Source organism: Herpailurus yagouaroundi, unplaced genomic scaffold (assembly GCF_014898765.1).
Source record: "Herpailurus yagouaroundi ecotype Mexico unplaced genomic scaffold, PumYag 77, whole genome shotgun sequence".
NCBI classification, from domain to species: domain Eukaryota; kingdom Metazoa; phylum Chordata; class Mammalia; order Carnivora; family Felidae; genus Herpailurus; species Herpailurus yagouaroundi.
Genome location: NW_024412388.1, coordinates 41,739,462 through 41,753,467, shown reverse-complemented (window position 1 = coordinate 41,753,467; position 14,006 = coordinate 41,739,462). Strand labels below are relative to the sequence as shown.

At 41.6% G+C, this 14,006-nt stretch overlaps 2 protein-coding genes across 11 annotated transcripts in view; one reads left to right on the top strand and one right to left on the bottom strand.

Annotated features, from left to right (window-relative positions):
• NRDC (nardilysin convertase) overlaps window positions 1-10,446 on the top strand; it is a 73,082-nt gene extending 62,636 nt beyond the window's left edge. The window contains exons 19-28 of the mRNA XM_040456015.1: window positions 1,817-1,979; window positions 3,803-3,834; window positions 4,087-4,225; window positions 6,437-6,484; window positions 6,777-6,829; window positions 7,262-7,345; window positions 7,912-8,002; window positions 8,277-8,393; window positions 9,512-9,601; window positions 9,759-10,446. Coding sequence (XP_040311949.1) covers window positions 1,817-1,979; window positions 3,803-3,834; window positions 4,087-4,225; window positions 6,437-6,484; window positions 6,777-6,829; window positions 7,262-7,345; window positions 7,912-8,002; window positions 8,277-8,393; window positions 9,512-9,601; window positions 9,759-9,956 — 1,015 coding nt within the window. The 3' untranslated portion in view covers window positions 9,957-10,446. The remainder of the gene's footprint in view (window positions 1-1,816; window positions 1,980-3,802; window positions 3,835-4,086; window positions 4,226-6,436; window positions 6,485-6,776; window positions 6,830-7,261; window positions 7,346-7,911; window positions 8,003-8,276; window positions 8,394-9,511; window positions 9,602-9,758) is intronic.
• A 170-nt stretch (window positions 10,447-10,616) lies between these two features.
• The window catches only part of OSBPL9 (oxysterol binding protein like 9), a 194,087-nt gene continuing 190,697 nt past the window's right edge, over window positions 10,617-14,006 (bottom strand). For all 10 annotated transcript variants that reach the window (XM_040470213.1, XM_040470216.1, XM_040470214.1 and 7 more), the window contains 3 exons: window positions 13,445-13,536; window positions 11,587-11,722; window positions 10,617-11,335 (listed from right to left, as the gene is read on the bottom strand). In XM_040470213.1, coding sequence (XP_040326147.1) covers window positions 11,261-11,335; window positions 11,587-11,722; window positions 13,445-13,536 — 303 coding nt within the window. In that variant the 3' untranslated portion in view covers window positions 10,617-11,260. The remainder of the gene's footprint in view (window positions 11,336-11,586; window positions 11,723-13,444; window positions 13,537-14,006) is intronic.

Sequence of the window (14,006 nt, the reverse complement as noted above, 5' to 3'; positions counted from 1 at the left end):
TGTGTGTGTGTGTGTGTGTGTGTGTGTGTGTGTGTGTGTGTGTGTGTATACACACACACATATATATATTATATAATATATAATTTAATGTTTGTTTTTGAGAGTGACATAGCGCAAGCGGGGGAGGGGCAGAAAGAGATGGAGACAGAATCTGAGGCAGGCTCCAGGTTCTGAGCTGTCAGCACAGAGCCCAATGCAGGGCTCGAACTCAATAAGCTGTGAGATGATGACCTGAGCTGAAGTCAGACGCTTAACCTACTAAGCCACCCAAGTGCCCCAGAATCAGCTTATATTTTGAAGGCCTGAAAGTATTTGCCTTCCTGAGGGGTTAGGTGTGGGGGATGATCCTATAGTTTCAGTGCTATTTTTCAGACATACTAGAATTGGCTATGATTTAGGAAATCGTCCATTGGATTATAGGATTTCTGAACCCAGTTTAAGTAGCTATTTGTGAGTAAGACTAAAATAAGCCTACTATACTTATTTATAGGCTAAAGGCAAGCAACCTGGGTGCTTTTTCCAAAGTTTGTAAGTAAAAGGTGGTGAATGCTGGCTTTGTTATAACTCAAAATTGTTTTACTGATGATTGTAGTATGTAGGGTATTATGATGAGGTAGCTGAGTTAAATTGCTTAATCCATAGTTTATCTGGCAACTGCAACTACCCAGAATTCAGCCAAGTTTCCAAAGGATAGCAAAAAGCTTCTGACAGTCTGTAGAATAATGCTTAAACCTCCTGCTCATAACACCCTGAGCCTTTCATTAGAGCCTGTTCTTTTGTCTAGGGCTAATGGTAGCCCAGAGGTACCTCTGTGTGAATCAGAAGAAGTGCCCCTTTGGGGTGGCCTCTATCAGCAGGTGGAGTCTTTGTGGAGGGGAAAAAGAAGTCCCCTCTGAGTAGATACCACCCTTTGTGCACATGGCTTGACCTCCTTGCTGGACATCTATAAATGGTGAACAAACAGCACAACGTTATATAGAGGCCCTACTTTTCACATAGTCATAAGGAGCCCATAAATGAACAAAATTCAAAAGCAGGGCAGGGAGCAGATGAGAAATCTGTAATAACTTATAATCTTATCACAAAAAGTTATAAAAACTAATAACCAAGTATAAGTTGGAAAGGAGAGTTGCCTAGAGCTATCAGTATGAAAAATAGACCTATGTATCCAATAACTACTGAATGCTACTTTATTAAAATGTGGTAAACTAATAATCATATCTATTTATTGAAGATTTGTTACTTGTTAAATCTAAAAACGTTAGATGTATATATTTATTTCTCTCCAAAACCCTATAATGGTAGCCATTATTATTCCCTTGTTTTACAAATGAAGAAATTGAGTCACAGATGTGAAGTAACTTGACAAGTTCAGATAGCTTAGTGTGAGGAGAGGGGAGTTGGGTGGTGAGGAGTAGGAGTTAGTCTGATTCTGGCCCAGAGCCACTACTTATACTGTATAGTTACTGTAGTAATAGATACCCATAATGGTGGCCTTTAGTAATTAATAAAATGTTAGTGAGAGTTGAAGTAAAAATAGTAATAATTTTAAATTGGTGTGTGTGACTCATGTGTTAACCTAATGTGAAGTATTTTATTTTGCAACTGAGATACTTGAGCTGTACCGGTGAGTAAATCTATGCATAATTTTGTATATGTAATTTTATAAATACTTTTTGGTGATTATGACATTGTTTCTCCCATCTTATGATAGAAATTGTGTCTCTTTAGAAACACATCATCTGTAGAATCTTTTTTTACCTTAAGATTCATTTCAAAATGATAAAACTTTGTCTTTTTTCTGCCCTCTATATAGAGATGTACGGCTTTTAATCCTGGAATATGCCCGTTGGTCTATGATTGACAAGTACCGGGCTTTGATGGATGGCCTTTCCCTTGAGTCTCTGCTGAGCTTTGTCAAGGAGTTCAAATCCCAGCTCTTTGTTGAAGGCTTGGTACAAGGAAATGTCACAAGCACAGTGAGTGTGAGGTGCTCTGTTGCTGTTAGCTAGGTCTGAATGCTGTTGTGGGCTCTGGAATTGCATTAGTTCTCCGAAAAGGGAAGCTCTGTAGTAGTTTTCGCAGGTCAGAGTTGTCCTAGCACAGCCATTCTGATGCTGGGCAAGACTTCCTTAATGAAGAAGACTGCTGATAATGGACAAGGCTTTGAGTGAAATGATTCAGTAAATACAAGGTGTTGGTTACTTGTTGAAGAGTGTGTGTGGAAACACCAGTTTAATTTAGAGATTAAAGTGGGAGATCTGGGGTGTGGTGAGGGATGTGTACACAAACAGACACACAGGCAGAACTTGTATATCAAGCTTGTGTGTCAAGGAGCTTGGGTTTTATGCTGTAGTAAATAGAAAATCACTGAAGCATTTAAATGGGGATTTGTTGTTAAGAAAGATGCAGAGAGACCAGTTATGAGGCTGTTATAAGAATTGACATGAAGTATAATTCCAGAATATATGAAATATCCATAGTAGTCAAAGTCGTAGAAACAGAAAGTAGAATGGTGGTTACCAAGGGTTGGGAAGATGGAAAAAAGGGGGGAGTTGTTTTATGGGTATAGAGTTTCAGTTTTGCAAGGTGAGAAAGTTCTGGAGTTTCATTTTGCAACAATGTAAATATACTCAATACTGTAGAACTGTTTACTTAAAAAATGGTTAAGATGGTAAACTTTATGTTATGTGCTTTTACCATTACACACACACAAGTTGAAGTGAAAAATGATAAAGCCCAAAGTTACACAAATAAATGAAAAAGAAATAGTGAGATAGAAGATGACCAAAACTCAGTGACTGATTGGATGTTGGGGTGAGGGAGAAGAGAGAAGTCTAAGATGATGCCCGGATTTCTTGCTTTAGAAACAGTGGGTTGGTGGAGGAGTAGGAAAAATAGTAGGTTTGGGGGCATATGAGGAGTTTGTTCTGATATATATTGAGTGGGATAGGTCTGTGAACCTTGTAATTACCTGAGGCCTCTTCCAGCCAAGAATGCTTGTTTGGGACTCTCCCTAAATTTTTTGCCTGTTGACCATCTTCCTTCATGGCTTTCTAGTTTCTCAGGACTGTTCCTTCAATGGAATATGTAACTGGCCACTCTTGAGACTGCTGTCTCCTCTGTACTTCTCTGTCTTTATTCCCCCAACCCCCAAACCAGCCTTAGTTTCTTTTCCTTTCCTCAGAAAGAAGTTTAAAAGCTTTAACCCACATAGAGAAGAGCAGGATAGCTGCCTGCTTTTCTGAACACAGTGGGAGTACTGGGCTGGGGTCCTTTTGGTCTAAACAACTTTTGTACCATGAATTGCCCCAGATAGAAACCACTGTAAAGATGAGCTCACCCCTTCAGTTATCCCCCATTTTATAGGTTAGAAAACAGAAGTCTTGGGAGAGGATGCATTCACTTAGTGTGTTAAGTGTTATTCTTTTGCTCATTCTATGCCAGGTTCTGTATTTATAGACCTAGGTTTCTAAAACATAGTCACAGGTATCCTAGAGGACACAGCTTAGTGGGTTTAACTGAACAGTTAAGTTTGATCATGTCACAGTGTACAGGTTAACAGAATGCCAAAGGGAAAAAAGAGAGGAAGCTGTTCAGTTGAGAGCCACTTAATATTCAACAAACATAATATTAAATCAGTGAATGACGAGCCCAATTGATGAATTTTGCAGATTATATCTGCTTTCCTTATGCTATCCAGGGCTTCTTAAGCAATTAGAATGTTGATAGTAGTTGGTTCAGGGTGAAATTAATGTTATAAGTGCCCAATACAGTTATTTTTTTCTCTTTTGCTTCCTAGGAATCAGTGGATTTCCTGAAATATGTTGTTGAGTAAGTATTGGTATGAGTTTTCTCTGTAGGAGTTCTATATTCCTACCAGCAGGAGGGCCTTGAACCACAGCTCAGTTATTAGTAAATCCACAGGAGATGATACTACTCCTTGTAGTAGGTTTTCTTGAGGCTGGTTATGTAAACAAAGCAATTCAGAAGGGACTCTGGATGGCCTCACCTCTTCATAGTATTTTTGGGAGGGGGTAGGAGGATAAAGGCACTGTTCAGTGATCCACACTCATTCTTTTGCAGTAAGCTGAACTTCATGCCTCTGGAGCAGGAGATGCCTGTGCAGTTCCAGGTGGTAGAGCTGCCTAGTGGTCACCACCTGTGCAAAGTGAGAGCTCTGAACAAGGGTGATGCCAACTCTGAAGTCACTGTGTACTATCAGGTCAGCTGGCCCTGTTACACACAGCCATCCTCATGGCTAAGAGCCTGATGGAAGGTCCAGAGTACCTTGGAGTAGTGACCCTATGACTTTCGAGGCCCTTTATTTTGCATTTAGTTTTTTCCTTGCAGTCATTTGTCTTCTTGAAGCAATTACATTAAAAAATTTTTTTAATGTTTATTTTTGGGAGAGAGACAGAGTTGAGCGGGGAAGGGGCAGAGAGAGGGAATCTGAAGCAGGCTCCAGGCTGTGAGCTGTCAGCACAGAGCCTGATGCAGGGCTCTAACTCATGACCTGTGAGATCACGACCTGAGCTCAAGTTGGACGCTTAACAGACTGAGCCACCCAGGTGCCCCATTGAAGCAATTGCATTTAAAAATTGCCCCTATCAGTGAAATGGATTCTTTTTCAATCATAATGCTTCATTGAATCCTTCAACCACTGGGCCAGAGGGACAGAGACTGAAGAGTAGTTGGGAGTTCCTACATGTTCCCCTGACAGAACCAACCCCAGGCAGCAGGAGGACATTTGTTAAAAGGACAGTTTTGAAAGAGACAAAAGTAAACATAGCCAAGTAATCAGTATATATAGCAAAAAGAATGACTACCAGAATTCCAATTAAAAATTTCAAAGCATTTAGATAAAGGATTTATCTCTTGTTTTATGGATGATGAATCTGAGGTCCAGAGTCCCTTACTTGCCTGAGGTCATATAAGTGGGGCTTGAATTTATTCCTTACACCCCCAGATCCTTTGTTCTTTCCACATCATTCTGGGAAGGTGCGATTGGGCTTAAAATAAGGTAGAGCTTCGCAATAATCTCATTTGGTCCGTAGCTTATGGTTAGCCCACTTACTTCTAAGACTATGGGGGACCTGTGCTTGTCTAGACTGATGTCAGACTTCCTACACTCTGGGGCTTCTACCGCTAGCTGCTGCTCTAGTTCCTTGAAGTCCTGCATGAGGAAGTCCCTTCTGTGTCAGGCCCTGTGAAGAGCCCTCTGGTCAGGGCTTTGGGCAGGGCTACATGGCCTTAGTGCCTGTCACTTTGTCCTTTTATTGTGTTTCTGGCCTGGACCTAAGTCTTTCCATTGAGATCCAGTTTGTCTGTAGAGCCCATCTCTTTCTGACTATAGTTGCCTCGTTTGTTTGCTTTCATCTAGCTTCTCAGCTTATTTGAAGCTGAAATGACTACCAGGCCCCAGAGTTCATAAATAATATGGCCTGGCCCTGCTTATTAGCCTTGTCCACATTTCCAGTGCTTCTGCTGCTCAAAACCATAGTACTTCTGTTTTAGGCAGGATTTCATAGCATAAGACCATGTGTGACCATGTCTGTCGAAGTGTTTATCAATCACCTGTTAGCACTAGCTTCCAAAACAAACTGCTTTCTTTAGGGCACCACTTCCCTCCCGCCAGACAACATTTTAAACTGGAAATTGATACAAGGTTTCAACTAGTTTTGCTACAGTCCTCTTAGAGGCAAACAGGAAATATCTTTGCCTGACTAAACAGGACTTGCAGGGCACACAGGCTTTAGCCTCTTCCTCTGGTGAAGTGGGAAGGAATAGCAATGAGTACGTGTCAGAGGAGCCTCCAAGAGCCTGACTGTATAACGTACTAGCAACATCCTTGGATTTTGGCCTCCTGCCCTTTCATTCTAATTGCATTATTTTGCTACTCTTCAGGATTGCCAGCATGTGGTCTCCAAGTATGGTATCAGCCTCTTAGGTATTTCTCTTAGCAACTGGTTTGGGTCCCTGTATGTGGCCTTAAAAACTTCTATTCATGTCCTTCCTATTGAAGGAATAGCTCCAGATACTGTTCATTGATGCCATTTTCTGCTTTTCTCCTTAGGACCCTGAACTGCATGTACTTGACTTTAGGTTATATCCTTTAGGTCCTTTGGGCAGGAACTGGCAGGTTGGGTGGGGATTATTGGACTTCCCTTCATGTGTGCCTGCAGTCCTGTGCATGGGCCAAGAATTCAAATGATCAAGCATGATTTCTGTCCTCACAGGCCTGCAGTCTAGTGGAAAGGCAGATGTATAAACAAAGTTGTTGCAAGTATGGCAACAGAGGGTGTGATCAACTCTTTGGGGGGAAGAGAAGAGTGGGATGGATACCTGAATAAATGGTTGCCAAGAATAACTGGATTCTTAAAAAGCCCTATAAGCCATTGGATTTTCAGTTGGTCTGACCAACTTCTCCTTTCAGTCAGGTACCAGGAGTCTGAAAGAATACACTCTTATGGAGCTGCTTGTGGTAAGTTGTAATAAAGGAGAGTTGAGGTGTTCAGGAGCCCTTGACCCACTACGAGGACTGGCCTTTATGCCTGGGAGCTAGGGACTTGGGAGAGGTCAGAGGCCTGTTTGGTAGGTGAGATGGTTATGTTTAGTATTCTCATCCGGTATGAGAATGGACAGGGGGCCTGGGCGATTTAGGAAGACGACAGTAAAGAAGGATGGACTTGGGGTATGTGGAACACTTGGGGGTTAGAAATGGAGGTTTCTCTGCTGGGAGGAGTTGGGCTGATGGGTAGTATGTTGAATTACAGATGCACATGGAAGAGCCTTGTTTTGACTTCCTTCGAACCAAGCAGACCCTTGGGTAAGTCTGCTGGCAAGAGCACTGAGCTCAAATAAAGGTCTGGGGCTTACTTTGCAGGCTGAGGTTTATCAGATATCCTGACTGAGCAGCCTCAGAGCTCGCTGGTCCTTCCATGCCTTAGCATCATCATCATACCTACTGGTCAAGACAACTTCTAGAATTTGCATCTTGTACTGTCTATGATCAGGTTTTCAGTTCAGTCAAGTTTCAGAGATTAGCAAGGATAAAAGCTAGCCTGTAGTCCTCAGTTCAGGAGAGGGGGTGGACACCCTAACCTGAGAATGAAATAGATGCATATACGTTTGTGGATTCTCTTTCAGGACCTCCAGGTCCAGTAAAGATGTGCAGAAACCCTTCCTACTTACCTCTAGTTTCTGAGGGCAGGGCCCAGGTGACTACCTGCGTTCATAGAACTTTTCATTCTGGTTGTAGGTACCATGTATACCCTACCTGTAGGAACACATCTGGGATTCTAGGATTTTCTGTCACTGTGGGGACTCAGGCAACTAAATACAAGTGAGTAGATGGGCCCAGCTATTATTATTCTTGGCCTGGAGAGTGGGGGCTATAGGTGCTTCCTTAAACCTCAGGCAACTCTGACCAAAATAGGGTTTGCTTCACTTAGTCACAAGGGGGTGGGGATGGAGGGTGATTCAGAGATGCCTGCCTGATCCAGGACAGATCAGTGGTTCCGGTGATCCTATAAGGCTTGACTCAAGTCCTGTGGTCACTGTGCACGGCTTGCCAATGTTTCCTCTCTTTAGGCAGGTCTGAGGACAAAAGCAAAGAATGCCTGGCCTAGCATTCATACTAGAACCAGTTACAAACAAGCCTTGTTTCTCAGCTTTGGGGTGGTCAAGCATGGGTTGTCACTGCTTCAGTATTGAGGATATCAGGAAGTTGGGCTGGAGGTAGGGGTTGGGTTCTCTCCTGTATCTCCCTCAGCGTAGGGGAGTACTGAGGCCTGGGAGGAAAATACTTCAGTCTCTTCCCTAGAAATAATGCCTTAGCCCTTTTCTTCCTCTGCATTCTGCTTGAGACCAGGTTTCTGATGACTCTTAATTGAAGATGTTTTGTTTCAGTTCTGAAGTTGTTGATAAGAAGATAGAGGAGTTTCTTTCAAACTTTGAGGAGAAGATCGAGAACCTCACTGAGGATGCATTCAACACCCAGGTAACTGCTGACCTGCTCTTTTGTTCCTTGGCCCACACAAGCCCGTAAGACAGCTTGATACCAGTCTTGCCAGTGCTACCTGCTGGCCAGATTTTGAGTTTTTTAGCCCCCACCTTAACATGGTCATAATGTCTTCGTAGCTTTATCCTTCCCCATCGTGCTGCAGGTCCCAAATAAAGGGACCATAGCAGGTCTGCCACTAACCAGGGCTAAGTGTGTTCTGGGGCATCTGGTGTGATACTATACCTGCGGGTCTCCTTTTTTGGTGGACCAGGTCACAGCTCTGATCAAGCTGAAGGAGTGTGAAGATACCCACCTTGGGGAGGAGGTGGACAGGAACTGGAACGAAGTGGTGACACAGCAGTATCTCTTTGATCGCCTTGCCCATGAGGTAGTAGTAACACAGTTTTGAGTGACAGAGCTCTGATAGGGACTCCTGATTTTATAGGAGTCCCAATCCCAAGCAAATCAATATTGTATGGAAGAGAAACCTGGGGTGTTCTCTAGGTTTGGTTTTTTACTAAATCAAATCCTGTTTCCAGACTGGCCTGTCTAGCACCTAAGTGAGCAGATCTATTTTTGTATTTATATTGTTTTTGTAAAATACTTTTATATTTTGTATTTATATTGAGGTTCACTGCAGGATTGTGGGGGGAAAAGGGGTTTTCTATTTAAAGAAAATTGAGAACATCTGGTCATTACGGAATTCCTCTCCAGATTCTGGCTGTGGTCTTTTTGACAGCTTCTAGCCCCAAGTAGTAAAACACACAAAAGCTCTGGAACTTGCAGTCTAGCGCTGAGACTATAACTGTATAAGGTGAATTAGCAAAGGACACAGAGGCAAGAAAGTTATTTAATAAGAGATTTCAGCCCAGCTCATACGGTGCTCCAGTTTTCCTATTAGAAGACAAAATTCTCAGGGCACCTGGGTGGCTCAGTCGGTTGAGTGACCGACTTCAGCTCAGGTCATGATCTCGCAGTCTGTGGGTTAAGGCCCTGCGTCGGGGCTCTGTGCTGACAGCTCCAAGCCTGTAGCCTGCTTTGGATTCTGTGTCTCTCTGTCTGCACCTCCCCTGCTTGCACTTTGTGACTCTCTCAAAAATGAAATTCTCTTTACCTGCTTCAGTTGTTACTATATTTTCTCAAGCAAGCTAGAATATACAGTTACCATGTACCTGAGAGGTGACACTGAGGCAGTAGTGGGTTTTGGCTCTGTGTGTGGTACTCAGCTATAATTACAGCATCTGCTACCCTCTCTTGCTTATTTGCCAGGGTTAATTATTGCTGTGAAACAGATGAAGGTGTGTCTCAGAGGCTTGTTTTCACCCTTCTCTGGAAGGTTGAAGGCAAGCTGATACCTGGAAGAATAAAATGATGTGCTCAGGTGCTAAGCAGGACCAAAGAGATCCACCTCGGGTGTTAGTTTAATAACAGTCTTTCCAGAAAATGCATTGCTAGTCTTTTTTATAGCTTGCTTTGTTTTTTCCTATCTTCCCTTTCCCCTGTAAGATTGAAGCACTGAAGTCATTCTCAAAGTCAGACCTAGTCAACTGGTTCAAGGCTCATAGAGGACCAGGAAGTAAAATGCTCAGCGTTCATGTGAGTATGGCTAACTAAAGCTGTAGCTCTATCCTTTTCAGAGCTGTCATTTAGCCCAGTTACCATTCACTGAGTTGGGGTTGGTATCAAAGATTCTAACAGGGCTTTGCCCAAATCTGGTCAGCCTTTCTCACCTCAAGTTTTTGGCTTCTTTTAGGTTGTTGGATTTGGGAAGTATGAGCTGGAAGAAGATGGTTCCCCTTCTGGTGAAGATTCAAACTCTTCTTGTGAAGTGATGCAGCTAACCTACCTGCCAACCTCTCCTTTGCTGGTAGAGTCTACCATCCCCATTACTGACATCAGGGCTTTCACATCAACACTTAACCTTCTCCCCTACCATAAAATAGTCAAATAAACTGCAGTCCCGTTGGCCTGAAGCATTGTGTATTTAAAAATGTGTTTGTATTTTATGAAGTTAGTTATACTAGTGCCATTGAAATTTTGCACTGCCATCATAGAATTTTTCTCCTCCTACCCACCACATTATGACTAACAAACCAAGGGTTACTATAGCAGCTGGCAGAGAGAAAGTAGCAGGGTGCACCAACTGTGACCAAAATGCTTGCAGGAGCAATATGAGAAGCCCTGGTTCTCTCAGATGGAGGATCTAGGTCTGTAAGAGAACCTTGAGAGGCCCTATGTAACCGATGTCTTAGTGCCTAAATGCTAGGTGCTAATACCTGTGGTTTTTTGTGTTTTTTTTAATGTATTTTTAAATAAAGATAGTTCTGTAATGCCCTTCAGAATGAGCCATTTTGCTGCTGTAGCATTCTTTTGTTTCAGTGTGGGGTGGGGGGGATCTAATTATTCTTCCCAAACCCTCTAAAACAATAAAATATTTTTGTATAAAACGTTGGGAGCCCTATGTGTGCTGTATGAGAGTTCAAGGAAGACTCTGGAGGATAGCATGGTGGGGTGGAAAAAAAAGAATAGATCCTCTATTATTTCTGGAGAGTCCTTATGTAAATTAACTCTTAGATCCCAGGCTGCCAAACAATAAAAGAAACACATTAAAAAAAAACTGGAAAAATTACTTTATGAAGCCTTAAGAAGCACTGAGTATAATTATAGTCCCGCATTAGATACAATTTAATAGTCCAATTCCTAATAGTCCAATTCCAAAACAAAAGTTGTTATAGGTGAGGCCATGAAATTTCCTAACACTTGATTTTAATACATTGCACTAATTTTCTAAAACAACTCAGGAATATTTACAGTAGTTGGAGCATTTATGAAAATTCTGGCATCAGGTATATATTTATATATGTGTGTATGTAATTATATATATATATATCTATCCCAGAATTATATGAACTAGGAAACAAATGTAGATCTTAACAGCCATACTGGTATGCAAGATTTAAGACTGGGATTTATAAATGCTTTTCAAAGCATGGGGTTTGGGGAAAAAAGCAGACATCTTGTTTTCAAAACCTGAAGTTTTTCTCAGGACTGAAGTCAAAACTGTAACTGCCACAGAAAAGGAAAAAACGGGAAGCTTTTCTTGCTTTAATTGTTCATCTGCATCAGAAAGTCCAGTATCCCTGAGATAGGAACCACTGCAATAAGAAGGGAGTGAATAGGTTCTCCCAAAGGAAGATTGTTGCTTAATTATGCCTATTGCCCTGGTCATCAGGTGTAAACATTGCATTTCCCAACCTAATGCTTTGCAGCACCAAGACGTTTCAGTAATGGTTCATCGTAAACCCAACATTCTCCATCTTCATGAAATAGCTGTAAAAGAAATGGAAAATTCAGTTACTCACTTGCTCTGTACTTCTAGAATTATACTTATTATTTTATATTTTCTTCCATTACACTAAAATGAGTTTCAGGCAGGGACCAAGGCTCATTTTGTTTATCGCCATGCTTATTTAAAAGTGGTCCTTCACTTCAGCATTCGTTGAAATGAATGAATTATATACCTCAGGATACAGAGGGAATAGGAGCTGGGACCTTGGGGCATGCAACCCAAACAAGCTTACCCTGGTCTCCCACTGAATTTCCTTCTCTTTCCTTTCCCGGGCTTCTGCTCTTTGTCTTTCTTCAAGTCTATGCTTGGCTTCAGTTGCTGCATCAATGTCTCTGATTTTTAAGTTGAAAGTGACATCCTTCCAAAGGCTAAAGAAAAGAAGTCAAGGTGCTAAGTACTTGACGGACAAAGGAGTTAGCAAACTTGAGAATGAAAGTCTAGAGCCTCACTAAATACAGCACAATGAAAGTTTAAGTCAAATAACTTTGAGTATAGTTCACAGACAATCTCCTTAAAGTGGCAAAGAACAGAGAAATGGGCTTGGAAGATTGCACTGTTAGTGTCAAAGGAAGAAAATAAAGGATGGGCAGAAAGTTGGATATGGTAGAGACAACAGGAAAAAAGAACAGAACTGAAACCTGGGATTTTACTTCTGGCTTGACCTGTAGTTGCTATGCAACTTTAGGGGGTATGTTTACCTCTCCATGGGGCTTGAGTTTCCTGTATTATAAACCAAAAGGGTTATTAGATCAGGGGAGAGAAGTTCCATTTCAGAAAAACTCCCCTGAACAATGAAATCTTGGAGAAACTGTGAATAGAGTAAGAGTCAAGATGTGAAACAGAGGCTTATCGGGGTAAGAGATGTGGCTTCTTCTCAGAGCCTAGAAGATGACAACTAAGTAAGACTAGTGTCAGTGTACAAATGAAGATGCCTAGGAACCAGAAAAGTGGCCATGACTAAGATCCCCCTATGGATTTCTATAGATTTCCACTTACTAATAGGACCAGGCCGTCCAGCCAAGCAGACTGTTAAGTCAGAGACCATAGTTGGGTGTTTAAGATCCTCTTCCTTCACTTAAGAAATACCCTAATATGCTAAACAAAGAACTTTAGTGCATGATTCCTTAAACCACTGAAAGATCTGGATTTTACTATGCAGATGGAAAAGGAAAAAATTAGGTTTGAAACCACTGGAATATTGAGTATCAACTAGATATCTGATGATATTAAGGAACCTTTTTTTAAAAATTTTTTTAGAAAGAGTGTGAGGGGGGGAGAGGGGCAGAAGGAGAGAGAGAGGATCTTAAGCAGGCTCCATGCTGAGCATGGAGACCAATGTGGGCTTGATTCCACAGCCCTTGGATCATGACCTGACCTGAGCCACCCAGGTGCCCCAGGAATTTTTTTAAAGCATGATCATGATATTGTGGCTAGTGGTTTTTAGGTCACTTTATTTATTTTATTTTGAGAGAGAGAGAGCATGAGCAGGGAAGGAAAAGAGAAAAAGAGAGAATCCCAAACAGGCTCTATTGCTGTCAGTGCAGAGCCTGATATGGGGCTTGAACTTCCCAACCGTGAGATCACAAACTGAGCTGAAACCAAGAGCTGGACACTTAACCAACTGAGCCACCCAGGCACCCCTTTAAAGTCACTTTAGAGATACATACTGAAATACTTAGAGATGAACTTTAAGGAAAAAAAAAATTTTTTTTTGCAACAAAAAACCTGAGGGTGTTGTACACACCTCTACTGGAAACCTCACTGCCTTCTCGTATAAACCACAAGGTGATAAGCCAACGACACAGTGAATACTTACTATATCCTTACATCATTTATATACTACATGATTATCTCATTTAGTCCTCACATCAACTCTGAGGTAGTTCCCATTTCAGGAAAGAAGGCAAAGAGATGCTTAGCTTACCGTCATGGTTACACAGCTACTAAGTGGTGGAGCTCCATATGAACCCAGGTATTCAAAATTAGTCTGTGCTGTTACACTGTGCTACTGTGTCTCTAAAACCCAGCCCTGCCTATGCCTAGCCATTAGCAGGGGCACTGCCACAACAACTCTAGCAAAGTTCTCTTACCAGCGGGATTCATACTCATTCTGATCTTCTAACTTCCTCACTTTCTTCTTAATTATAGGCAACTTCTTGGTATCTATAAAAACTGCATTTTCCTAAAAAAACAAGAGGTAGGTAGATACTTTATTGTTCAAACTGTTCTAGGAGGAAAAGTCAACTCTTCCCAGAAGTCCTGAACAGATTTAATAATCAAATCCCACATTGGAAGACAACATATAAACAGTTTCATATGCTACTATCAGCATAAAATAACATTAGTGTATCTTAAGTCTTGGTAGAAGCTCAACAGAGGTTTTCAATGTGGCTATGTGCTACATGCTCAGTATTAAATCTCTTAGGAAAGCTTGACCCATAAACAATGACTTCTAATGTTAAATGCTGAAGTGCTTTTTACATTTTTACATTTCAAATTCTCCAAGTCCAAAATCCAGTTCATTGGCTCCTCCTGTTAATCCCATTCCACCTTCTTCCCTACTTTAATTAGGTACTATTTGCAAGTTCCTTTAGGTCAAGGACTGTCTTAATCATTTCTGCATTCCTGGTGCTAGCTAGGTAGTAAATACAT